This window comes from Lutra lutra, chromosome 9 (assembly GCF_902655055.1).
Source record: "Lutra lutra chromosome 9, mLutLut1.2, whole genome shotgun sequence".
NCBI lineage: Eukaryota > Metazoa > Chordata > Mammalia > Carnivora > Mustelidae > Lutra > Lutra lutra.
The window spans coordinates 22304908-22332077 of NC_062286.1; the positions used below are offsets into that span (position 1 = coordinate 22304908).

The 27170-nt window shown below is 41.5% G+C and overlaps 1 protein-coding gene across 4 annotated transcripts in view; it reads left to right on the top strand.

Annotated features, from left to right (window-relative positions):
- BABAM2 (BRISC and BRCA1 A complex member 2) overlaps positions 1 to 27170 on the top strand; it is a 399606-nt gene that overhangs the window by 201616 nt on the left and 170820 nt on the right. For all 4 annotated transcript variants that reach the window (XM_047746396.1, XM_047746400.1, XM_047746398.1 and 1 more), the window contains exon 7: positions 18546 to 18655. In XM_047746396.1, coding sequence (XP_047602352.1) covers positions 18546 to 18655 — 110 coding nt within the window. The remainder of the gene's footprint in view (positions 1 to 18545; positions 18656 to 27170) is intronic.

Below are 27170 nucleotides of genomic sequence, written 5' to 3' on the forward strand. Positions count from 1 at the left end.
TGGATTGTAGCAGTTGTGCCTTTGTAGAGCAGATGTTTTGGTTGGAAAGGCTATCAGCCATCTGACTCATAATAAATCCTCAATTCCAGTAAATTCCCAGTTTTTAGTTACAGTAGGTAGGATGCAAGAAAACAATGTCTTCCACTTTGGGATCTTTAACTTGTCTCAGATATTACCATTATTCCCCGTACATCACTGTGTGTGGAAGAATGAAATGCTAGGGGAGGTTAGAGCAATTCCAGGAATAGGAATTGAATCAGTCAGTTTTTAAGAGAGACCATTGGAGGTAAACCAAAGCCACTGCCCTCTCTGACGTATTATTAATGACAAGAAGTGTAACTGTGTGGAGTTTTCTTACAAGTTTCTGTGTTAAAATCATTTCTAGGTTACATTAATTTGAGTAATCTATAAACAAGCCTATACTTTTGTTTTGTTTGTTTGTTTTTTTTTTATGGAGAGGGTTTCCTTTTTCCTTTTCCATAAACTTTGAAAGTAATTATATGGTTCCTTATATAACATCTTTAATCGTAGAATATTTGCTGTGTGGGGAAAATTTACTCAGTACATACAAGTGTCTGAAAATTCTACCAAGACCTTCTAGCTAGTGTTCCAGATGGATAAATCAGAGTCACAGAAATATTAAATAGATCATATTTTGTGTTACAATGGTGGTTGAGAGAATTCATTATTGACTTAGTAAACTGCCATCTTACTCTCCTCCCTCTGCTTTCATCGAGGAGCCCGTTTCTTTTTCACCATCGCTGAAACAGCTCCTCACAGAGATGTTTGAAGCCTTCAAGGTCCCATTGCTTCTTCAGAGCGCAGGAGTGCCCTTGCTTCTAGTCAGGGGCCTGGCTCTGGTTTCGGAGAGCTTCTCAGGCCATCTATCCCATCAAGTGAAACATTGAAAGTTTGGGAGGAAGCAGTTCACTTGCTACAACTCCTGACATTTTCCTGAGTTGGTCTTTGGGTTTCCTATCCAGCGTCACGTTATTCAGAAGCAATACTATTGTCTTTATACTCCTTCTATGTAATTTGTCCTTTCCAATTTTAGCTAATAAAGGGGTCATTATATACTCAGAGGGCTGATTTAGCACAGTATGTTAAGAGAGCACCTTTTTACCTTCATATTCTAGGCACATTCGTATCTCTTCAGAATTGCTGTAGGTGTCTCTTCAATGAGGGAAAAGGTAGAATAAATAGTGTCCCTGAATTCATCACGTGGTCTATTCAGTTGTGATGAGAACTGGTGTGTGGGAGAGTCATGGCAGGAGGTAAGAGGCAGAAGATTCTGATTACAGCATAAAGGGGGCGGGCAGGAATGGTCAGTTCTCTGAGAACTCTCATTCTTTTTGCTGCTCCCACAGTGAATGGCGTGGTGCCATGTGCCTCGGGAGCTATGGGATCCCAGTGGGAAAAGCCTGGGCTTTGAGCTGGAAAGGACTGAATTTGTGTGCTAATACTCTCTTTACTAGTTGAAGACTCTGGATATTCTGCTTACTCTCTTTTAGAAAATTTTAAATGTGCAAAATGGAGATGATACAGTATCTGTCTTAAAGGGTTGTTGGTGATGTCAGTTTCAGCATGATACATATATATGTGTATGTGTGTGTGTATAAATATATATAGCTCTCAGACACAGATAAGCCTTACTAAGCCGTTTTTCTGTTAAGGAGCACTGTTAACCTAGGTTTGACTATCTCAGTCATCAAATCTTGGCGTCAGCGTCAAGTGGAGGCCAGCCATTCCAGGTTTGCCATAGACAAACCTAGCAAGATTCCTGAACTTGGTTAAAATAGCAGCATTGGGGAAATAGTAGTTTTTGTTATGATTTGAGAATTATGCACATCTTATTGTATAATTAAGGATAAATATGTACCATTAAACTTTTAAGTATTGTTTAATGGGTTCCTGATTTAAGATTCCAGCTTCTCTCTTTCCTTTTATTCCTAAGAGAACAAGGTCTTTATATAGTCAGTTTGGATTTTATTATCTGCCATTCTTTTTTTTTTTTTTTTTAATTTTGAAACAGTATCAAATTTGTAATTGAAAAACAAGAATGGTACAAAGCACTTTTTTCTTTAACCATTTCAGAGTGAGCTATTGATGTGATGCCCCTCACCTCCAAATACTTAGCAAGTATCTCCCATAAATGAGGACATTCTTTGACATAATTATAATACAGTCCTAAATATCAGGAAGATAACATTTCTCTAGAACTACCATCCCATTCTGAGACCCCACTGACATTTCACCAGTTGTTCCGGTGGTTTCCCGATAGCAAAAGAATTCCATTTGGAATCACGCGTCACATTCAGTCACTGCGTCTCTTCAGTCTCTCATAGTTCCTCTGTTTTTTCCTTGACATTTACAACGCTTTTGAAAATTATAGGCCAGTTACTTCATAAAATGACTCTCGATTTGGGCTTGGCTGGTGTTCCATCGTGATTAGATTTTTTAAAAAATACTTATTTATTAGAGAGGGAGAGAGAGTGCATGCTGCAGGCGGGGGGAGGCGGGGGGGGGGCAGGGACAGAGGGAAAAACATCTCCAGCAGACACCCCGCTTAGCTCAGAGCTTGATGCAGGGCTCCATCTCACTCCCCTGAGGTCATGACCTGAGCTGAAATCAAGAGTCAGATGCTTAGCCTACTGAGCCACCCAGATGCCCCTTCGTGATGACTGGATTTTTACTATGTGTCTGTGGCAGGAATGTCACAGGAGGGATTCTGTCTCTGTCTCATTGCCCCCCTCTCAGGTGGTGCACACTCTGACTCATTACTGGTGATGTCCTGACATGGACTCCTTGTTTCAGGTGGGCTCTGTAAGGTTCACTCTGACTTTCCTTCCCCGCCCCCTTTGTATTGGTACATATTTTGTGGGGTGGTCCTTTGAAATGATATAAATATCCCATTTTCATCAAACTTTCAGTTTATGGATTTATAGCAGTATGGACTCGTGATTTCCCATTTTCTTGAATGCATTGTAGTCAGTTACTATCATTTATTTTGACACTGAGCATTTTTTCTCCTTCTTTCTAATGAGCAACCATGTTCATACTGGTACCTCCAATTCTGATTGAGTACCCTGGGTTTATTATATTATTTTCTCTTTATACATACTCATGACTTCTCTGAATGGGATAGGTCCAGTGCCCATTATTTTTAATAACCCTTAATATATTATATGTTACATATGTTATAATGCACTATATATATTACATCCATCTACCTGTACGTCACCAGCCTCCTGTTGTTGCTGCTGTCCCTCCCCCATGTGGGCACCCTCCTCATTCTGCCTGGGCTCTGACACTGGTACCGAGTTGCCCTTCTCTGGGAATGTCCTCCTCACTCTCTTCTGAACCACTGTAGACCTCTCTCCCCCTACCCTCCATTCAGCCTTGCCCCCTTCAGTCCATCCTTCCCAGGCCATTAGAATATCTTTCTAAAACAATGTGATTGTGTCATTACCCTGTTTTTAATCCCTTCTCACATTCCTCTTAAATAATAAAACAAGCTATTTGCCTTCCACGCAACAGGGTTGTTGATGATCGGGCCTCCGGACCTGTCCAGCTTCATCTTTGACCTCTCCTCCATATTTCCACTCTTTCAGCCTCCCTGAACAATGTCCTGAATGTGCCACATGCTCTTACTCTTTTCTCCTTTCGATCACTTGGATTCCTTTCAACAAAAACATCTCCTGCTTGGAAAGTCTTAATGTATCAACCAGTTCTGCCTTTTCTTTAGGACCCTCTTTCTGCCAGAGGTGCTCACCTCTCTTATAACACACCTTTATCGTAACAGTTTTAATGTAATGGTCAGTTTACTTCCTTATTTTTCCACTTGACTCTCAAAGTTTTGAGGGCATGTGTTCCCTAGTGCCTTCTAGGTGGCACCTAACCCGCAGTGGGGCAATAATACGTGTTTGCAGAATAAATGAATTCCAAGGTCCGTCCCAGAGATATACTCAGTATAGCAGGGGAATGGAAGTAACTGAAGACAGAAGAAATTTTTTGAAAATCTGCAACATACATTGTCCACACTGCACAGGCAGCAGCAGGTCCAGCCCTGGCTTATTTGGGGAAAAGGCCCGCTTTGGTTTGTTGAGGAATTGGGAAGTTTTTTTGCTCTTGTGCTGTTTTGTAACAGTTCACGAAACCTGTTTTGGATGGTTGCACACATTTTCTTGTACATTATCAACATTTAATTCAGCAAGTAATAGACCCCAAGAAACTCAAGAAGCTAGTAGCCCTAACTAGTCCGCTCTTTTAATTGCCTTCTTTCATGCTTATTTAGTAAAAACTTTTTTTTTCAGTAAGTTGAATCCACATTCCAATGTGAACTAGAAATGTTAAGCTGTTAATAGCTTCCCTGGAGAATTGCAACTTGCTGGAATGCTTCGGTACTGTCATCATCATTTATGCATCGTGAAATGTCACAATATCTGTTCATAAGAACAAAACGGTAAACGTTCGTTAATTGGTCTATCGTAAACCTGATATTAGTTCAGAAATTAAAGAAATAGTCCTCACTAACTCAAGTCAGTGATAAAGTCTAACTCAGTTTATAGTTCTTCTAAGTCTGGTCATCAGCACTTCTATAATTAGTAAAGTTCTTACAAAGCCACCTACTCAATAGTTATGCTAAATCCAACATTTACAGTTTTACATTTTGGGAACTTTTAATATAACATATTCTTCCCCATATGAATCTTTCCACTCTTCATAATTCCCTCCTCTTTGGGATCTTAGAGTTCCTTTTTAATTCACACAGGCTCATTTAGTAAGTGACAAAGAGTTTTCAAAGCAAATTTGGATATAGCAGAATGATGGAGTGGAGAAAAGCATTGAGACCCGAAATCGGCAGTCATGGGCTTTAGTTTCAGCCCTGTGACTAATTAGCTCTGCACTTGAGACGAATCACTTCCCTTATCTCAGTTTCTCCATCTGTAGATCTGTGAAGTATAGGTATTGAAATTGATGGTTACGAACTTTATTTTTAATATACTGGCAATGGTTTTACAAACACAGTCTTTCTCCGAGGGTCCAGTATGCAAAAACAGATAGAATTAGTAGTCGCTCTTAAGACATAAACTCGTAAGTTGCACATGACTCCTCGCTCTCTAGAGCACAGAGTAATAACCACTGGATGGGAGAAGCCTTAGAGAAGGGGCTTTTTACCTTTAACATTCTCTGATTTTGTTTACCCCTCACTTGTGTCATTATACCTATGGCACATTTCCCCATCATCACGGACGCCAGGGGCCAGTCCCAGCAGTGTCAGCTCTGTCCTCATGTCTTCTGCTCCCCCACAGATGTGGACATAGCCGGTTAGAAGTATATTTGTACTTTTCAGCCACCGTGCTCTCCTCCATTTAACCGTCAGTTTTTGGAAGATGTCTTAGATACTTACTTTTATTTGTCTAAGAGAACTTCTACTCTCCTCGTCCAGTGGAAATATCATAGTTTCTCCTCCTATTGAGTCACAGGATGGCTCTCTCTCTTTTCAGTTCTGTCTTCCCCTTCTGACCCATTTTCTTTTCCTTATGTGCCAGCTCTCTAAGCCAGTGCTTCTCAGACTTGAACATTCACAGAAATCACCTAGGATCCTAGGAGAAGGGAGGGAAAAATAAAACAAGACAAAATCAGAGAGGGAGACAAATCGTAAGAGACTCTTAATCACCTGGAACAAACTGAGGGTTGCTGGAGGGTAGGGAGTTGGTGGACTGGGGTAACTGGGGGATGGAGAACTGTGGGTTGTCCATTCCCCAGTAACTGGGGTAACTGTGAACTCGCAAGTTCACAGATCCTGAGGAAAGGACTGGAAGGGCTAGGAACAGGCAGCTTGATCAGGAGCACTAAGTGTTGGGTCCAGAATAGAGAGGTGCTTCCCAGAAGACATTAAGGAGGGCACGTGATGTAATGAGCACTGGGTGTTCCATACAACTGTTGAATCACAGACCTCTACTTCTGACACTAATAATACACTATATGTTAATAAATTGAATTTAAATGTAAAAAACAAAGTTTTTATTTAAATAAAAAATAAAGAAGTCACCTAGGAAGTTTAGTATCTCCGGGTGAAACTGATCCTCTTGGTCTGAGTAACAAGGTTCTGCTCGTCCAGGCTTCGGGTGCTGCCACTCACACATGTGAAGCCGCACCTGCATCGCCAGCCTGGTACTGGCCTCCATCTCTGTGCATTCTGAACTAGGTAGTCGGAGATATGGAAGAGGTCCGACTGTCTTCCCTGAGTAACAGCTGGGAAAGCCAAAACCTCTTTCCCTGCCTTTTACCGCTTTGATAAGTTGTGCATTTTTTCTCTTGGTTTACCCATTACTTTCCTGCTTTCTGTATCTCCTCTCATGTAAGAGGCTCAGGCCAGGAAGGAGTCTGATGGATTCATTCTCAATGCACAGAAACAACTGCTGACATTTTCAGCAGGACTTTACAGGACCTTACAGGACTTTTGATGATTAATCACACACTCCCTTACAGGATCTCTTATGGAAGGAGAAGGAAAAAACTTCTCTTACCTTCATGTGTTAACATGTATCTGCCCCTTTGAATTGGAGAACTAATTCTTGCAATTTTCTTGCAATTCTTTTTTTTCTCCTTACTGTGTTTTTCAGTGTCTGTACCTGCTAGGTACATCATAAATGAGTATTGGCTTAATGACAGCACATGGTGTATTGTTGGAAGTTTATTAGGAAATGCCAAAGAGATTTTTCTTGCTTTTCTGTTCTGCAGGGTTTGTTCTCTCTGTTAAGTGTTTGAACTTGAATTTTCCTCTTATTCCTGGGGTGATCTGAACCCAGGGGTAAGTGGCTCATTCTGCCCAGAGGTACTCCCACTGATTAATATTGGAAAGTCAAGTTAATAATCTACATAGGCAAAAGCCTATAGGCAAAACTCTACTTGGGGGAACCCACGTTTGGATCAGTAGTTCACTGGCAAGCACATGTAGTTTTCTTTCATGAATATATTCATACATTTGTTCCTAAATATTTATCGGGTGCCTATTTTTGTGGTAGGCACCACCCTAGGCACTGGGAATTGCTCTTAAAAGAACTCGATCAGATAATAAGAGCACATAGCTAAGTAAATACAAAATACCAATTTAAAATACAAAAGAAACCATCAAATGTTACCATATAAAGGGTGTGACTAAAGACCGGTAGGATTTCAGAGGAGAAACTGTTGCATCAGAGAGTGGAGTCAAGAAGTCTCATGGCAGGACATGGCGCCCAAATGAGACTGGAAGGAATACGTAAAGTTGGGAGATTGGGGAGTTAGAGAAAGGCATTCAGGATTGAGAGGCAGAGTCGAGAGGGCTTGGAGTGTGGGCACCTGCCGCAGTCAGTGTGTGTCAATGGGGTGGGGGAAGACAGCTGGGAGGGGCTTGAATGCAGGCCGTTGTACATGCCGGTGGATTTGGAGGTCCGGAGAAAGGTGCAGTATTTTCTCTGCTTCTCCAAGCTCATCTTCTGCACCGAGCCTTTCTTCCAGCCAGTTCCAGAGGCCAACCTTTTTCCGAGTGTTTTTCAGAGCTCCTCTCTGCCTTTTAGGTCCTGTAGATAACACCGATATACGAATCAGAACTCTGGTTCCTTCAGGGAGAGAGTTGCTGGTAGGCTCCGTTCTCTGTTTTAACACCTGTGGTTTGCGATTGTCTTCAGTTAATGAGGGTGTGGTGCCAGGTGGCTGAAAGAACTTGGAAGTAACTGATTGCCTAGTTGCCATGGGCACCGGGCAGTTTGAGCCAAGTGACTTGCCAGGTGGGTGGGTGCAAGGTGTTACGCACTTGTAGGGCTCCTTTTCCTTCTGTCCTCACTCGAAGAACCACCTGGGAAGAATCTCTAAACCCTGTAACTCAAAGCAACTTGGAGAGGAAGGCGTAGGGGGTAGCTTTAGTAGTAGGAAGACTAGCATGGTCATGGAAATGCTGTCAGGCCAAGAGTCTGGAAGGAGGAAGAAAAGTGAAAGTGACATTTACTGAGCACCTTCTTCATGCGTGCTTCTGTGCTTAGCGCTTTCCCATACATTTACCGAAGCTGTGGACACCTGTTGCTTACCGTAATGTCTACACTTAGCCCATCATCGGGAAAAAAACGAAAACATGTAAACTCACTGCAAAAATTTTTTATTTCTGTCAGTAAAAACTCACCATTTTTATGCAGTTTTTAAGTTGCCTGACAAACTTGCACAACACTTCATGCGTTCAAATGGCCCGCTGCTGTGGATTTTCTGCCTTTAGGATTGGCACCGCTGATGCCTTTCTGCTCACTGACAAGGTCTAGGGGGTTTAGAGCAGAGCGCAAAGTGTTTCATCCACGACTGGGGATGGGCTGATGTCCATCAGGATGAGAAGCAGGGAGCCCAGAGAAGTAGCCTGGCTGTAGCCGGAGCCTGGTGCTGCCTACAGATTGTTCCAGCAGAGCTCGCTTCTGGCGCTTGTGGGGCATGCCACTTCGCCTTGTCCTCAAAGTCCTTCTTGGGTTCCCGTGGGGGCCCGGCATTCCGTAGTATGTAATGGGGATGCCACTAGCCCAGGGGTGAAAGTCTCATTTTAGCACTTAATTCTGTAGATTTGCCATGGTGATCATCTATATTAGTTTAATCATTTACAAGAGAAAATGTTAGTTATAAGTAAAGGAAAACCACTTCAAATAGGCTTAAGGAGATAGGGCGATTTATGAGCTTCCCAAAGCCGGGAGAAGGTTGAGGAGCCAAACCACAGCAGGAACAGGACACAGCTGGACCAAGAGCCTGGGAACCAAGGAGGTGTGAATCCTGTGCCAAGACTCTCTTCTCATTCGTCCCCACTTCTCTCCACGTGTTGGTTTTCTTCTCTCCCCACCAGAGCCTCGCCCCTTCCATGTATGGGGAATAGGACTGCTGACACTTTCCTTTGGCTCTGCACAGGGACTGGCCTGCCCTTGGCTCGAAAGTTCACAGATCCCGAGGCAAGGACTGGAAGGGCTAGGAACAGGCAGCTTGATCCAGGAGCACGAGTGTTGGGTCTGGAGGAGAGAGGGACTTCCCAGGAGAAGAGAAGGTGCCAGGCAAGCCTTGTCACAGGTGTCCATTATATCCATTACCACTTTACCTCTGTGCTCCTTTTGCTTATCAAGAGGGATATTAACTATTTATGTAAAAGCAATATCTCCCTTTTCTTTATGGGTTATGGAGTTATGGAGACGTACAGGGCATGTGGTCAGTGGTGGTCATATTTGTTCCACACTTGCTTGAGTGAAACTTGCTGTTGGTTTAAAAGTCTGGCACAAGGTTTGTATCAGGAGGTGTTTGCAAAATCACAGCACAGAGGATATCTGAAGATGTGGTTCAGTATGATTTGTAAAAAAGTTGCAGAAATGGATGTTTATTTAAATAAACTCAGCTCCTTATTGGACTCATTAAGAACACAATTGTTAGGACAACAGAGGAAATCCCATATTCCACATTCTTTCTCTAAAAATGTGGGCAAGTGGAGAAAGAGGTAGAGGCAAGGAGACATCCTTTGCTTCTAGTGAGGACCTTGGCTGTACAGCAGAGATTCTCTCCTCCCCTCCCCTGGGCCTTTGCTGGAGAAAAGGCTCCATTTCACACACCTTTCAGAGCGACAGTGCAGTGACTGGTCAGAGAAAGCTGGTGGATGGCAAGGCTACATCTGCTAGGTATGATAACTGAGGGGGCAGGATTTGACCAGTGAAATCTTGATCATTATTATTTTAAAAGAGCCAGGATTTTTTTTCTCCCAGAGTTTATTTGTACAACATGTGTTTCACTTTAGCTTTATAAACAGAAGCTATAACCAACATGTTAAGGGTAAGTACAGCTTTGCAAGCAGATTCCTGCATAAATGAAAGCAATGAAATGGTCTTTGTTTATGACAATAATAAGCAAGATATAAATTAGGAAAAAACCCTAACCCCATAGTGTATCATGACATCTAGTAGTAATGAACTCAAGATGTCCCTTTGAGAAAACATGGGTAGGTGACAGACAACAGCTCTATCCCAGTGTCCTGGATTCACCCTCGAAGAGCTGGCTATTTCAAGAACATTGCAGCTTCCCTTTCCTGACCTGACAATCAGCTCTGTCTATTTTCACTGAGTTTAGTTAGTTAATCATAGAATGTGCCTAACCATACGTAATTGAAGGAAGGTTGGTGTTGTGGCTTAGAACTCCACAGGCCTCTGCAGTGTTCTTAGAGAAGCCATCCTTCCTTCTTAACTGGGTCTGTTTAAAGACATCAAATGAATACAATTTATTTGGCATAGTGACCTTTATAGCTTTTAGTCTTTATACTCTTAAGGATTTTAATTTCTTGTTCTACAGTTTCCAAAACAAACAAACAAACAAACAAAAAACCCACAAAAAAACAGTAGGGGCACCTGGGTGGCTCAGTGGACTAAGCGTCTGACTTTGGCTCAGGTCATGATCCCAGGGTTCTGAGATTGAGTCCCGCATCAGGCTCCCCACTCGGTGGGGAGTCTCCTTGGCCCTCTGCCTGCCGCTTCCCCTGCTTGCGCGCTCTCTCTCTCAAATAAATAAATAAAATCTTTACAAAATAATAAAAAATACAAAGTAAACATTAAAACACATAAAGCATATACTTCCTAACTTGTTTTGAATACCCATTATGTGCCTGGTGTAGGCCAGGTTGTCTACTTGGGTACAAAGGAAATAATGTTTCCTTAAGATGTTCATGGTCTTTTGGAACATACAGGATTTAGACACTAAATGAAGAACAAGTAAGTGTATAATAAATCTCTGGTATCTTTTCTGCATATGGGTTTTCAAGGTTTTTATACCTTTCTCTGGGCATAGATACTGAGTCCATTCTTTGTGCCCACAGCATGCGAGGGGGCATAGCATTGTGGGTAAGAGTCCAGGTTCAAAGCCAATATACATGGTTTCAGAACTCATATTTAACATTTAATGTCTCTCAGCCTCAGTCTCTTTATTTCCAAAAATATAATTATAGTACCTACCTTTTAAGGTTATTACGATGATTATGTGAGATAATGCATATAAAGCACTAAGCAAAATCACTGCTGAGTAAACAATGAATAAATATCAGTTCTTATTATTAGGCATAATAGGAAGTAGGAGATCTCTACCCTACCTTTAAGAAATTCACAATCTATTTGGAATATAAACTACATACTGCTTAAACAGCGAGGGAAATTCAGGGAGAACATGCTGAGAACTGCCAAGGGTGGGCATAGATTACATTGCAGTTGAAAAGAATCTTAATGGAGCAAGTGGATTTACAATGAGAGTTAAAGAAATTAAAACCATGTCAATTAAAAGGAGAGAAAGAGCTTTTTGATAAGGAGATGGCTGACGTCAAAGTGTTATGTCAAGGTCTGATAAAATATATAGGGAATGGCCCCATTTGACTAGACTAGGCTGGGAGATTGCTTTTACTCCCATTTCCATTTTGAGAAACCAAATCAGAAGGAACTCTCCTAAATGCTTCCTTCATCAGAGATATCAAAATATCAAAGGAGTTTTCAGTCAGTATTTGGTGGAGATAGGCTGTAACTAGGCTTTTGGAACCCTTCCCCCTGTGCTCCACCCCCTTCTGCGTGGAAAGGAGGAGGCTCAGGGTTGGGAGCCATACCAAAGGCAGAAGAGGCAGACATGGCACCCACTTACTTCTCTACGTCCTCTATTTGGCTCAGTGTCCTTACCCTTGGATTTGTTTTGCCTTCTGACTATTGCTTTCCCTGGCACTTGTACGTTTTCCAGGACTTTGGTGACAAGGAAGAAACCTGATTTCCAAAATGACCAGTGTCTTTACTGGACAGAGACCCCTTAGCAGTGAGACTGAGGTCTTACGTCATCATTTTCCTTATTCTTCAGTCTTTCTTTTGTTTAAATTTAATTCCATTTCTGGCATATTCATTGTCAAGTCTTAATGCCGATAGAATCCAAACCCAATTTTGATTGGACTGCTTCTGTTGATAGACAACACAAGGGGATGTTTCTATTCTGAGTCTCCTGTCTTAATGTTGCATCCATAAACCACCCGTCACCATTCTCTTTAATCTTCCATTCCCTCCTTACTCCTTTTCCCCTTTCTCTGCCTTAATTTTACTCCATAACATTTGTAACATGCTATGTATATTTTACTTACTTTGTTAAATGCATGAATGAATGGTAGCACTCCCAGAGTCTTGTTCTCCTACTTGAAGAAACTTGATTTTGAAAAATCTAGATTTATGTAATTTGATGATGAATCCATAGTATCAAAACATCGGGGCCTCTAAAGTATGAATCTCACTTAGTATTTAAAAATAAAGAATCTGTTTTGAAAATTTTTAATTTGCTTACAGTTTTTCAAAAACTGATAGCTTTTGTATAATGAGGTGCTTACTGAAACCTAGTTTTTAGTCACTCTGAGACTCGTGATCAGTAGAGGGTCTTGTTTAATACCATTTAAGTGTAACTCAAAATGGTTCTTATTTGATTTGACCTACTGTATGGTGGCTTCTTTATAGTCCTTTTGTCTACGAACTGGTTTTGCTAGTAATGATTACAGCTTTGTTTTAAGCCTTTTGAATTGAGGAATACAGTGGCTTTTTTCAACCTTCTTAGTGACCTGTAGTTTGTAATATTTATTGTTCAGCTCATGTCTATCAGCAGTAGTTAATTGGTAGTTTGTACCTATATTGACATTCAACATTCAACATATAGGGGCTTGTTTAATGGCTGCTAGCCTTACTTGGAATTAGCATATCAAAGGGGTACAGCATAATGATAAATTGTGCTTGTGTTTACTTTTGTTTCCAAGGCTAATCATTGTTTTTTCCTGCACCCTTTTGATATTTGTAAAGAGGCCCAATTGAGAATAGTTACACGAATAAGCCATTATGACCTATCCAGAATGTTAACTCTTATTAGTAGGTGCGTCTTTTGCTTATATGTGGTTCAGACTTGAGTTTTCTTTTTTTTTCTTTTTTTTTTTTAAAGATTTTATTTATTTATTTGACAGAGAGAGATCACAAGTAGACGGAGAGGCAGGCAGAGAGAGAGAGAGAGGGAAGCAGGCTTCTTGCTGAGCAGAGAGCCCGATGTGGGACTCGATCCCAGGACCCTGAGATCATGACCTGAGCCGAAGGCAGCGGCTTAACCCACTGAGCCACCCAGGCGCCCCCAGACTTGAGTTTTCTTTAACAAAATCTTAAGTAGTCATAGATTTAAGGAAGAATGAGATAAGTATTAAGAATCTTTCTAACTGAAAGTACATTCTGTTTAACTCTATCATTTACTCATTCTTACAATCTTTCCTGCATTAATTCAGTTTTCTTTTTCTTTTCTTTTTTTTTTTTTTTTAATTTTATTTATTTATTTGACAGAGAGAGATCACAAGCAGGCAGAGAGGCAGGTAGAGAGAGAGGAGGAAGCAGGCTCCCTGCTGAGCAGAGAGCCCGATGCAGGGCTCGATCCCAGGACCCTGAGATCATGACCTGAGCCGAAGGCAGCGGCCTAACCCACTGAGCCACCCAGGCGCCCCAGATTCAGTTTTCTTTTTTTTCTCCCAACCAGTTTGCCATATACATGCTTTTCAGACATTGGGTATACAAAAACAAACAGGAAGAGCGCCCAGCCTGCAAGGAACTCACCACTGTATTCACTATGTATAATGAATAAGTGAATATTAACTATAAGCCATAGGAACCTGTTGCTGTTCTATAGCCAAGTGCTGAGCCCAAATCATTGTTGAGTCTCAGCAAAATATCATGGCCGTATTTGCCTTGCCATATGTATGTCAGCGCTTGGTACGCCTTTGTAAAGGTAGGAGGCAATACTCTTTTTTTGTTTCAGCAGATTCGACATCTTTCCCCCCATTTTAGCCTGCTGCACTTTTAGATGGTACAGATAGAAAGCCTTGAAAATGTATACTTGTGCATTTTTAAATGTCCCCTACTACACTAGAACCTCCCCCTGCTTTCCAAATGTTGCCATTAGTGGTTACAATAATCATCTGTAATGTTAGCTTCTAAGAACCACAGTACAAGAGCTTCTTTTATAATTCCCCAGATGGGAAGGAACACATGTACAAGCCTGTTAGAGTTGCAGAAACTGGAAACAGTACTGTGTGGATTTGTATTTTTGGAACTCTTTGGGCTTATTTAAGCACTCAAAGTCAAACTTAGGTATCCATTAGGAATCAAATACCAATTCAAGGGAAACTCATGTGTCACACCAAAGCAAGTAGATTATATTAAAAGTAGTTCATAAAAGGAACTCCTGGAAACAGCTATTTTCCCTGTCAGACTAATGTTTCATGTACTCTTTGCAGGATACCAGATGATAAATGTTGATTATATAAACCAGGGTCATTCCGTTTGTTTAGAGGACTGCCTCTGAGCATTTCTTTCCTTTGCTTAAATAGCAGTGAAATGAGAAGTTAAAAAATAGGAAAGGGAGATAATTATAATAAAATATCCATAGGTATATGGAGTGAAGCTACTAATTAAAAAGATTTTCAATGGCCTCTAGTTTTTTTGCAGTGTTTTTGTTTTTTTCTGAATAGGTATCTTTGGTGGTTTTTTTTTTTTTAATTTTTTATTTTTTATTAACATTTAATGTATTATTAGCCCCAGGGGTACAGGTCTGTGAATCGCCAGGTTTGCACACTTCAGAGCACTCACCATAGCGCATACCCTCCCCAATGTCCATAAACCCAACCACCTTCTCCCTACCCCGTTCCTCCCAGCAACCCTCAGTTTGTTTTGTGAGATTATTTGAGATTTTGTGAGATGGTTTATCTCCCTCCCGATCCCATCTTGTTTCATTTTTTCCTTCCCTAACCCCCAAATCCCCCACGTTGCCTCTCAAATTCTTCATATCAGGGAGATTATATGATAATTGTCGTTCTCTGATTGTTGTTTTTGTTTTTAACCAGGTTTTGTGACTTGTAGTCAGAGGCTTGACCTTTAACAAGGAAACTCAGTCACTTGGGGGAAGGTATCTGAAAATCATTGTTAGTTCTTTTTTATTATCTTACTTTAAGGTGACCAATCTGACTCTAAAGAAGACCACTTCTATACTGAGATCATAAAATGAGTTTGTCTCTCTGAATGTGAGTATTTTCAAACTCAGCTTCAACCTTGGAGGTGTGTTATAGAATTACATAATTTCTATTTGTTGAGATCTAAGTTTTTTTTAACATTTCCATCCTCATTTTACAGAAAGGAACATTCAAGGTTGAATACTTTATCATTTGTCAAAGAGCAAGAAATGATAGATAAACTCAGGTTCCCAATCTTGACTCTCCTTTTGAAACCACTAGTTCTAGGGACCTTGGTATATTATGGGAGGCAGGAGCAAGGAGTCAGTACTGAGTTTCCAGATACCACTGCTGAAGCAACTTTTATAAAGCAGGTTCCTGAAAAGCACTAGGTAAGGAGAATAAAGGTTAGAAATTAGCATTAATTTGTTTACTGTTGTACTCACTCAGCAAACGTGGAGCAGTGTCTGTGTTCCAGGCACTGTACTAAGGTCCTTCTCTTATGTACTTCCTAAACCAAACTACCTAAAAACACATTCCAGAGGTATTACAAATCTTAATGTAAAAATAAAATTTTAGAGGAAGTGCTAGGGAAAGAAATAACCTCAGAGTTATTGACCAGATTTAAGTCTGTAGAAATCTAAATTTTCTGTGTTGTCAGAAGAGTCCCCAAACAAAGTAGAAAGCCAAAAATTGGACTGAGAGAAAATATTAATAACACATGTGATAGATAGGGTTAATAAAGCCCAATAAACAACAAGAGCAAGAAAAGTCCAAGAGGCTTTTGCGCGAAGGATTTGATCAGAGAAGTGACAGCAGAGATGACCAGTAGGCAAGTAAAACGTTGCTCGGCTTTAGTCGCTGAATCTCACCTTAGACACCATTTTCCAGCAGTCAGACCGCCAGCATTAAACTGCAGAGGGACAGCAGCTAGCCTTACCAAGTCATTCAGGGAGAGCGGAAGCAGGTACTCTCTCCTGATGCAAATTCAGGAGTCTGAATGTAATTGCTGTAAAATTTTTAGGAAAATAATCTTAAGCTATTAAAATGAAAATGTTCATAACCTTTGATCCAGCAAGCTCCGTGTTAGCTAGCAATTCGAAGATATGAGTCCCACTAAGAAAGGGTACACATATATCCTTTCTATGAGCACATTTAATGTAATACTACCAAATGGCTAAGAACTGCAGACAACCCAAATGTCTGTTGCTAGGGGAATGGTTAAAAAAAAAAAAAAAAAAAAAATCCGTGGCATGGAATATTATGTGGCTATTTAGGAAGCAGTCGGTAGGGTGATATGTATAATACAATTCCATTATGGAAAACAAAGCAAAAGGTTAAAGAGCTATTTATATGCAAGTGAGTGTATGTGTTTATGAGCATAGAGAAAGCTGTTTGAGGCTCCGTACACAGTTAATATTGGTTTCCTTTAAAAGGGAGGGGGGCGGATGAGCTTTTCTTATAAACTTCTGTATGGCTTGACTTGTTACAACAAGTCTAAATTTTGTCATGTAACACCAAAAAATAATTGAGAAGTAAAAGCATAAAAAAATCACAAAGCTGAAAAGAGAGGGGGGATGTGGTTCCAGAGACAGAGGATCAGGAGAGTGTAGCTTCCTAGAAGCAGGAAACTGAGAGTATTTCCAGAGGAAAGAGATTATCCATGTCAGATACTGTTCAGAGATCAGTTAAGATAAGCACAGAGAGGGCTTTGCTGTGTTTTATGGATGCCTGGGGGAGGGCAATCCCGATGGCCTAGTGGGGTCAGAAGGCCATTCTCCTGTGCTAAAGGATAATGGGAAGGAAGGGAATAGAGACGGGCAGTGCAGACAACTTTTCAAGCAGTCTATGAAGGAAAGGAGAGAGATGAGAGAGAATGCGGTATAGAGACTGGCATGATTTTTTTCTTTCCTTTTAGAATTTTTATTTTATTTTTTATGTTTTAAAGATTTTATTTCTTTATGAGAGAGAGTGTGTGCACATGAGCAGGAGGTGCAGCAGAGGCACAGGGAGAGGGAGAAGCAGACCCCTCACTGAGCCTGATGCGGGACTTGATCCCATGACCCCAGGATCATGACCTGAGCCGAAGGCAGATGCTTAACTGACTGAGCCACCCAGGCGCCTCTTTAAAGTTTTTATTTTTTAAGATGGAAAAGACTTCTGGTTCTTGCCCCTTTGTGTACTTGCCACACGTGCATCCTGTAGGCACAATAGAAGGCAGAGTGAGGATGATGTCAGAGCTGAGCTGGATGAGTGTGATGGCCAGCTTCCCACGATACGGGAAAGGAAGGGGTGAGGTTAGTTTCAGACAGAAATGAGGACCGCGTATTCTGTGGTTCTTAGCACGCGTGGGCGGTGATTCTTAAAGTCTAGATTAGGACCCTCCTAGGATGGCAAGTGGAGCCTCCAGAGGACCTGTGAACCAATCCAGAAATACAGGCCAGTTCTTACCAGTCCTTATGGGTGAAACATGTGCAGTCCTGTTAAGTTTTCAAAAAATTCATATTCGACTTAGAGCCGCTACCAACCAAAAGTAAAATGATGAAGGGTTACTAAAATCTGGTATTCACAAAGTAAAACCATCACACTACTAGAATGTATGCTAATTCAGTATTTTATTCGGAAGTCTGGCAAACATTCAGTGCTTGGCAGTAATCGTGAAACTGTAAATCCCGGTTTTGACTCAGGACATTTCATCAGCGTTGGCTTAAGTTGGTTATGACATTCAGTTATCACTATCCTTGCTTTTAAATTATAAATTACAGGACGTTTAGCTTTATCATTACCAGTTCAGTTTATTGTGGGTTGTTAACCTCTCAATGTTTTTTTGTATGTATTTGGATCAACAGTGTTTTTGTCTCATAATATTCTTATAATCAGGCTTTTAAGATGTGTATGTCTTGTGGTTCATCTATGAATCATGCGCAGTTATTTTGTGAAGTCGATGTGTACGTAACCCCCTGCCATTTGCTTGTACGGTGGCACAGTTCGTAGCGATATGTTTCTTGGGAATTTTTGCTATTTAAGTAACTTATAACATCCTATCAAGGTATATATAATAAAATTACTGGGTATTTTGAGATTTTGTGGTTGTCTTATGATATAAATCATGTTCATAATTCCTATTCTTCCTATAAAAGAAAATCATAAGTCATTTATATATATTATAAAAATTATGACATGACATATATCATTAGCAACATGTTTACGGCAATGTGTTAATTATGCTTTTGACTAATTCTTGTTTGTTGCCAGATTCACTTTTCCCCCCTTGGAATGTCAGAACAAACAAGATAGGTGGGAGTCTTCTCCTCACGGTGGTCGGCTCTGGTCAGAGAGTTGGACAGCCATCACTCTAGAGAGTGATTGGCATGTGGCAAAGGATACGCAGAGCTACTAGCTTCAAACCCAGGTACCTGGCACGCTCTAGCCTCGATGCCAGTGGGCTGTGAGCTCAGCACCGGGAAGATGGTATGAGAGTAGGTACTAACGATATTTTGTTTTCCACTCCCTGCTTAAGGATGTAAATGAAGACCCTGGAGAAGACGTGGCCCTCCTTTCTGTCAGTTTCGAGGACACCGAAGCCACTCAGGTGTATCCCAAGCTATACTTGTCACCCCGAATTGAACAGTGAGTATCAGCGTCATTAGTTTTATGTAGCCTGGTGTTTCGCCTTGTTTAGCTAAACATATCTTGCTAATTCTTTGGCCGCTCTTGAACTCTTAAGAGTGATTTCTCCTCATTGACTTTCATTTTCTTAAAAATGAATTGTACCAGGAGTTTAGACTGCAGAGTAAATGCAGTTAGTATTTGCCACTGCAGTCTTTGGATGAGTCTTAGTTGTGCAACTTGTGATATGAATTCCGTACCTTTGTAGAGAGAGATGAGTAGGCAGGCGGAATCTGAAATTGCGACTCCTTCCAAATGTTCCCTGGGTACATATGGTTATAGCCTAAAGAGGACTGCTCAGCAGCGTCCTAGCCAATGTCTTATATTTCTGTAAGTATTATAGTTATTTGTAAAAATGTAACTAGTCTCCTGAAAATATTAGCAAAAACTTATTCTGAAGTTAGTAATGGTGATATTAAAAAGCAGATAGCTTAAAAAGATGACACATTTGAATTTCTCTTCTGTGTCTAAATAGTGCTCTATAGTTGTACATGACTTTCAGGCTCTGGGGTACAAGCAGTTTGATGCCACATTTGTGTTTTAACCTAGTACCTTGACTCATTGGTGATGAATTTTACGGGGGCTAGCCTCGTAATGTACTTATTGTTGGCTGAAATGCTTCAGAAGCTTATTCTACTTCAAAGGAAGCTGAGGTTCATTGAAAATAGATTGTAAGCAGATTTGGTTGGGAGCTTCTGACAGGACAGATTTTTCATCGGCAGACAGAGTTTTTACAGATTCTGATTGAAATATGTGATTCCAAATCTCAGTCAGGGATGGCTGATTTCTATCTGTGAGATGTGGTCACCATCCAACATTCATATCCTGAGTCATTTTTACTCCCTCTGGCCCTAGTTGTTCAACTTTGTGAATCACGGACATACCGTCTTCCACACTGGAAGAAGACATAGATGTTCATTGTCCCGTATGGGTGACTAGAGGCGCCAATAATCTATAGGCATTCTCTTATTTATTTGTATACCTCTGAGAGCACCTGGGATGGGTTTTACAGTGGCAGGCATTCACTGAATGTTTTCATTTTTAATTGAAAATACTAACCCATATTGGCAAAGATGCCAAAGAATGTTGGAGGCAATATGAGGTAAATAGGCCAGGTCTCTCAGTCCTGCCAAGAGGGCCTAGCCCAGGGTCCTGCCACTTACCAGTTGGTAAAATATTTAACATCTTTGAACTTGCTTCAAAATAGGGCTAGTATTACCTATTTTATAGTGGTATTTTGAGGATTTTATTAAACACTGTTCTTAAGGCATTAATTGCAGTGCCTGACACTATGGCAAGTGGGAGCTGTACGTGTTGTCATTATTGATGGCGTTCATAGGAGAAGAATGCGTGAGGGAGCGAGTGGTTAGGACAGGCTGGGGCAGAAAAGGCAAGGATGGGTAAATAGGTGAGCAGATACTAGTTCTAAGTAGTCACTCTGTACATATGTGATAAATCAGGAAGGTATGTTGGTGATGAGGAAAGAGGGATCTCGATGAAACCATGGCAAGATGTAGGTAATTAGTTAAGCTGCAGACAGGAATTTGCCAACTTGGAAAAATGATTTTCCCAGCACCTACGTTATTTTACTTGGAAGTTACTGTACCTAGTTTGCAAATAAACTTGCTAATAAAATATTTCTCCCTCTAAAAATCTGAGATTTGATGTGACAAATTATCAGTGAAGGTTATATTTGAAAAGTTATTTCCTGTAAAATCTAGCTTTCCTACATGTCCTCCCTCTTTTTTTATGTTACGAAATTTTTTTATGTTACGCATCTTACTTTTCCAGATCAGTTTCTTATGCTCTTCCCTCCACTAGCTTGTCATTCAGCCAGACTCCATCACTTGAACGTGTGCCCTTGTCCACGTGCCTTTGCTAAAGCTATCACCTCCGTGTGCAGTGACTTCCCTAACACCCTTTTCCTGTTGAAACAGACCTTTCTAAATCCTGTCTCTCTCATTTCTCCTGAGCACCATTGAGCTGCCTTCTCTGGCCATCCTGTGAACTCTTACAATACTGAATTTGTATCAGTTAGAATCTGCTCATCGCAGATTTAGTTAGTGATGCATATTTGTTTTCCCATCTTTTACTAAATCACAGACTACTCAAGGGCAGGAACAAGTCTTTTCATTTTGTTAATGTCTTGCAGAAATGTAGTGCAGGGGGAATGGGAGCCTGGTTGGCAGTATTCTGGGTCAATACGTAATTCTTACAAGAAAACTGGAAAACGCTGCACTGAGAGTCTTAATGTTTTTCCTGGTTGATAGAGATTCGCTTAGTAGAACTGCCTTTGTAGTACCAGTGAAAACTGCCAGAAGTTCTTATATCCTTGAGTAGAGATTTTAAAATGAGGTTTCAGAAGAAGAGGCTAAAATGGCAAGTGGTCAAATTGTCGTATGTAACTTTCTAAGGCTTATATAGTTACTAAAGTTATTAATATCTTTGGTTAACTCATGCAGAGTTCAGTGTGTAGAATGGAGATAATGTCGTTTCAGTAAGGCCAAGGTCATAGGATAGATTTTAAGAACTGAATGAGGAGAATTGGTACTGGTCTTTGATACTGTGTTAAGGTCTCACTCGTTTTCTGTGTTTCATACTATCCTGTCAACTCTGAGCCATCCAAGCATTGATTATTGACTCAGACTTGGAGAGTGCTCTCAGGAGTCATGGGGAAAGCATCCCATGTGGCCACGCCCAAAGCCATGGCCAGACGCTTGTGCTAAGCTGAGGCTTGTACTCTTTTTGGCTTTTGCTATGGCTCTTTCTAGGAAGTTCCAAGCCCCATGCAGTACATTTGACAGGCAGGGGTCCAGGCCTGATTAGTGTGGGTCACCGGTAATGGGCATCAAGGGCCTGATCCACATTAGGTGAAAACTGGCAAGAAAAGATGGATTCTCTCTGTCTGTTCTCCGTGGGCACGGAAAGGTGTTTTGAGCCTGGGAAATACCTCATTTCAGTCTGGCTATGTCCCTCTGCCCCAACTTGTCCATGCAGTGGGCAGGAATATTATGCTTACACTAACTAGTCTCAGAAATGGGAAAAGGCTACTTTGGGTCTTGTCTTCACATGTGGGAAGAAGGATCCATTTATTGTACCCTGAGTCTTTCTAGGGACATGGTTACCAAATGTCCTCAAAATAGACAATCCCCACAAAAGGGAACATCTGTCAGAGACATGGGATTGAAAACTCCCAAGTGTATTATAATGAACGGAGCTCTAAAATGTAATCCCCGCTTCAGAAGTCTGTCTCTTTGCCCAGGATCCTGGAAGAGTTTCTGGTGTTTCTGGCGACACTGGAGCCTGACTGTGTGCCTCTGTGGTGTTTGGATGTATGTTTTTTCCTGGTCTCCCACTGTGCACGTGTGTGGCTTGCAAAGGAAAGCTTCCAAGAACTGTGCATTCTTTTCGCACATGGGACGTTTATGAGATACGCTTATTTCGGGCTTTCTGTACATTGTTTTCCAAGGAACCCAAACCAGTCAGGTAAATGGGACACTAAGTACAGTTCATTAAACAAAACAGAACAGCTAGTAGTCAGTTGTGCAAAACAGACTTTGGTTGACTCTTAAGAGAAGGAGAAAAACCTCTTTTTTCCCCTGGCAGTCAAGCTGGCCACGTGAGGTTACATCATTAGAGCCGGCACCAAACCTGCTCTACCTTTCGCTCCTTCTCAGACTGTTGGCAGTTCCAGCAGTGACACCAGAGGTGAAACGGGCAGTTCTCTTTCCCGAAAGGTGTGGGCCCATTTCTTGGCTTGAGCCTGTTGGTGGGAGTGGTTTGAAGAAAGCCAGCTTGTCACTCCCTGTGCTGTTCCCACTCGGTGCATAAAAAGAGGATTTCAGCCCCTGAGGCAGACCAGGTGGCATCTTTCACAAGTACAGAATTTGTTTTTAGAACTTTTTGTTGTTAAGTTACAGTCCGCCTTAGAAATACGTCCTCAGAGTTGAGCAGCCCACAGACGCTCACCACTAGGGATGCCCTCGTGCCCACAAGAATTGACCAAGGGGCAGGCCCTTGGCTGGGTGCTTCAGAGGAATTCAAGATAAATGAGATTGGACCATGCCCTTGGTAGTTTGCTTGATAGTAAAGGGAATCAGAACAGGCAGGGCAAGTCCCAACTCGTGTGTTAGTAGAAAAGGCCCGATAAGACGGGACCCGGTTCCTCCACTTGACTACCTGACAGTCTTGGCTCAAGACACTTAGCCTTTCGGAGCCCCACTCACGGCGTCCCCTGCAAAGGTGGGTCAGTCCTCACTTGCCAGTTCACCTCCTCCAAGGGGGTCATAGAGAAAAGCGCCCCCTGCAGCTTCGGCACGGGACGATGCCCAGGTAGCGTGTCTTGAGTTCTCCGAACACCAAAATTCGATTTTGTAAGTACTGTGAGAGTTCAGGGCAGGACAAGATCCCGTTTCCATTTGGCTCGGTGGAGCGGGGACCTTGTGGAAGACTTTGGGAAGCCTGGCTCTTCCAGCACAGTGTGGCTTTCCTAGAGATTAAACCTGCACGACTGTGAAAATCCTAAGTATATATTTGCTCAGTACTTTCAGACGTTTAAACTGCTTTCACTCAACAATCCCATCTGATCCTCACAATAGTATCCCTAACATGTTCTAGAATACATCTCTTTTCTTCTATAACCTGGAGCTCTTAGACCCTTCCGGGTCCCCTCCACTGACTCTTCTTCCTTTTTCAACCCATTACATTACGCTAAGTTATGTTTCCCGTGATTTCATCCCCAGAGCCCTACCTCTTTGTGGATGCCCCCCCACAGATCCCCATTTCTAATCTCAACTTTCCTCCCAGCTTTTCTAGCTGCTTGATAGACATGTCTGTCCGTGTGTTCACTCGACAGCTGAGATTGGACGTGTCTGCAGCCAAACTCCTCATTCCTCCAGGAAACCAGGGTTTCTTCCTTACAGCCCCGTTTCTATTCAGGACACTCTCAGTTTCTTAGGTGTCCAGGTGCTGCCTCCAATTGGTGTTAGCCAACCCCCGTTTTGTACTAGAAATCCTCTCTCCATTATATCTGTCCTTCTGGTCATTCCTACTGTCATTTCCTAGTTTAGTCCTTCGTTGCTATGTCTCCTGATGGCCTTTTAACTTTCCTTCCTATGTTAGTTTATCCAGCCCGGAGCTGTCACTGTCTTCCTGCAGGAAGTTTGGGTCATATAATGTTCGTTCCCTGCTCAGCACCATTAATGCCCCCCATCACCAACAGAATTAAGTATGCATCTCTCTGTGACATCCAAAACTTCTTCTGTTGTCATCCCAGCTGACCTTTCTACCCTGATCTGGGTTCTATGTGTATCCTTTTGTTTAGCCAAGCTGGTTTTCTGGGATTTCCTGTGAACACACCTTGTATTTTTTTTTTTTCCCTTTTATACCTTTGTTTGGGCTGCTTCTCCTTTGAGAATGTTGAATTTTATTTCCCTTTCCTGTAGAATCTGTCAAAGTTTTGTCTGTGCTCATAGATCTTCTCAGTTCTCCTCCTCCCCTGTGGAACTTTTCCTGACCACCACCACCTGCCTACCCAGCAAGACTATGCTTTTCCCACCTGTGTTCATACCTCTGGTGTTATACTCTTTCTGTGGACCGTGCACTCCTTAAGGGTGCTCCTCTGTTTCCATCAGTGGAGTGCTGGTGAGCCACAGCCCGTGTTCTGCCAAGCTGGCCCTGCTCGAGCTCAGCTTTGGTTCCCACTGTCTGGATTTGCTGATGGATCAGCAGGCTGGGGACCTGTTGGATCCCTGTGGTACAGAGGCTAGTGGTCTCCAAAGTACATGTGTCTTGAGGCCCAGCCAGCAGGCTTATTTCCCTTACAGACCCCTGGTCATGTTTCCTAGAGGTGGAGCTTTATTTCCTGGGAGTGGCTCATCAGCTGAATCTGGAAGGTGATAAATATGCTTTTGATCTTATGTGACCTCTTATCTCCTCCTGTTGTGACCTTTCCAGCCCTCTTTTCCCTCTCTTTGCCCCACAGTGTGCCTGGCCACAGACATGGTCACTTGCAACATATGGATAGCCTGTAATCCAAAAAGACTGGGCTAAACTGAAACTTACCTAAAGGGCCTGGGGAAAAGGTTGGGAGGAGCTAAAAATGAAAATACTACTACTTAGAATTATGGGTGAGGTTTAATGAAATGATGGATATAAAATTCAGATATATCAGATAAAGTAAGTTTTTAAAACAAGAGCAAATTCAATATTTTGTGATTTTTATTTAAATTTTGTGCTGAATTCAACATAGGAACAGGATGGAAAATTTTTGTTTTAGATGCTTGAAAGATTTTTTTTAGAGTAATTAGAAAAATTGTGTAACTAAACAGATTTTAAAGAAAAGAGAATTCTTTGCCTTCCTATTTTTTTTTTTAAAGATTTTATTTATTTATTTGACAGAGATCACAAGCAGGCAGAGAGGCAGGCAGATAGAGAGAGAGGGAAGCAGGCTCCCTGCTGAGCAGAGAGCCCGATGCGGGCCTCGATCCCAGGACCCTGAGATCATGACCTGAGCCGAAGGCAGCGGCTTAACCCACTGAGCCACCCAGGCGCCCGTATTTTTTTTTTTTTTTTTTAACCTACGTCAATTGTCTTAAGAAATAAGACCCTAGATCTCTTGGGGTGATTTTGTGTCAGGATTTAAGTAATAGAACATCATAGTAAACATGGTTTAATTTTGCCTTACTCATATTTACTTGAGTCACTGAGATAATCCTATAATAAATATTGTGCTCCTAGAGGTTTTTTTTTTTTTCTTCCCCTTTGATAAATATATAGTCCCGAGTATGCTGAGACAACAGCTGTCAGGAGATGTGTATTTGGTTTTAGTGGAACGAGCCATCTTAGCCTCCAGGGATTTGAGATGTTCGTTTCACTAGTCTGGGAGCAGGGCCAGAAGGGTTCTTCGTGACTTCGAATGGAATTCTGAAAAGTAAGTTCAGCAAGTTTTCATTAGTGAGTTTGGCCTTTTCTCTTGCTTGTGCCTCCCAAAAGATCAAGAGCTCAGCCTGCACTTTGAAACATTACCGAAAAGAACCAGAACGGAATTTAGTTGGGGGAGAAAATCAATCAGCCCCCAAATAGCATATTTTTGGAAACATTCTGGTGTAGAACTCCTACCTCCCCAGCTGCCTGAGTTGGTGATGTATCAATGTTTTTATCTAGCTTTTTTTTTTTTTTTAGGCAGAAAAATATACATTTCGCAAGAAGATGTATACAATAAGTCTGTGATAATTCAGATTGCACGGGTACTTGTTTCTTAAACTTGTTTGCCCCCGAAGCTCTATCTCAGATTTATTTTGTGTCTGTGGGCAGTTCTGTGCCTTGCTTCTCCTAAGCGCTGTTCTCTAGTCCACAGCATGATGATGAGCTCTAAGATATAACATGTCTTCGTTTAAAAAATCAGCATAGCGCCTCTCTGCTGAACATCTCAAGGATTTTGTGCAGCGTTTTTTTTTTTTTTCTGCAGTGAAAATGAGAAGTTTATGATTTTCAATTTTGCACTATATTTCAACAGCAAAACTCTACTGTTTTATGTAGTGTTCATTTGTATTTATTCACAAGTAGGAAAATATTCCTCAAGGGAGGGTCTGAGATGTACAGTGGTAGTTAACAAGAACATGAGGCTGTGTTGTAGGAAGGAGCAGAGAAATTAGAAAGTGGAAGAGAAAATGGCTTAGAATGTTCCAGAACTGATGGAAGATACCAGTCCTCAAGTAGAGGAAATACAGTGAGCCTCCAACAGGTAAATTAAAAGAAATTGACACCTAGACACATCATCTGAAGTTGCAGAACACCAAAGGTTAAAAGTATCCAAAGTTGACATACTGTTTTAAAGGAGTAGCAGATTGACTCAGACCTCTTTGAAAATCTGATGAGCGTTCATGGACTTAGCCCAGAAAAATGAACAGAAAAATGACACAGAAAGTTTAAATACAGTTTTGAGAGTAACACACCTGCCCCTGAAGCTAATCCACAAGTCTTACTTAAGGATCTTTGTTCTAGATTTCAGTTCTGCATTTTTAATGCCTTCTATACCCTCTCATGCAAGAATAATCACCGAGGCTTGAGATTTAATATTTTAAGAGTAAATTATGGTCCATCACTATCCATTTCCCCCCTCCAAAATCTACACTTCCCCTGTGTTCTTTATCTTTATTAATGGTGTGACTAGCCTCGTGCCCATGGCCATGACACCTAGGCACCCTATTTTTGACCTTCCCTTCACCATGGTTGCCTGTATTTGCCCAACTGCTGGCTGATTTTTGCCTCCGTGGTATCTCACGTTCATCTGCTCACCCTTTCCCCAGCCCTGTTTCAAACCTGCGTATTTCACTATTGGTCACATTAATCCTTTGAAAGCAGAGCTCCATGCATGTCACTCCCTTGCTGAAACACCCTTAATGGCTCTTTTCAAGACAGGGGAGCAAACTGTGTTGGCGTCCTGAGAAGGCTCTGTGCTCAGCACACTCACAGT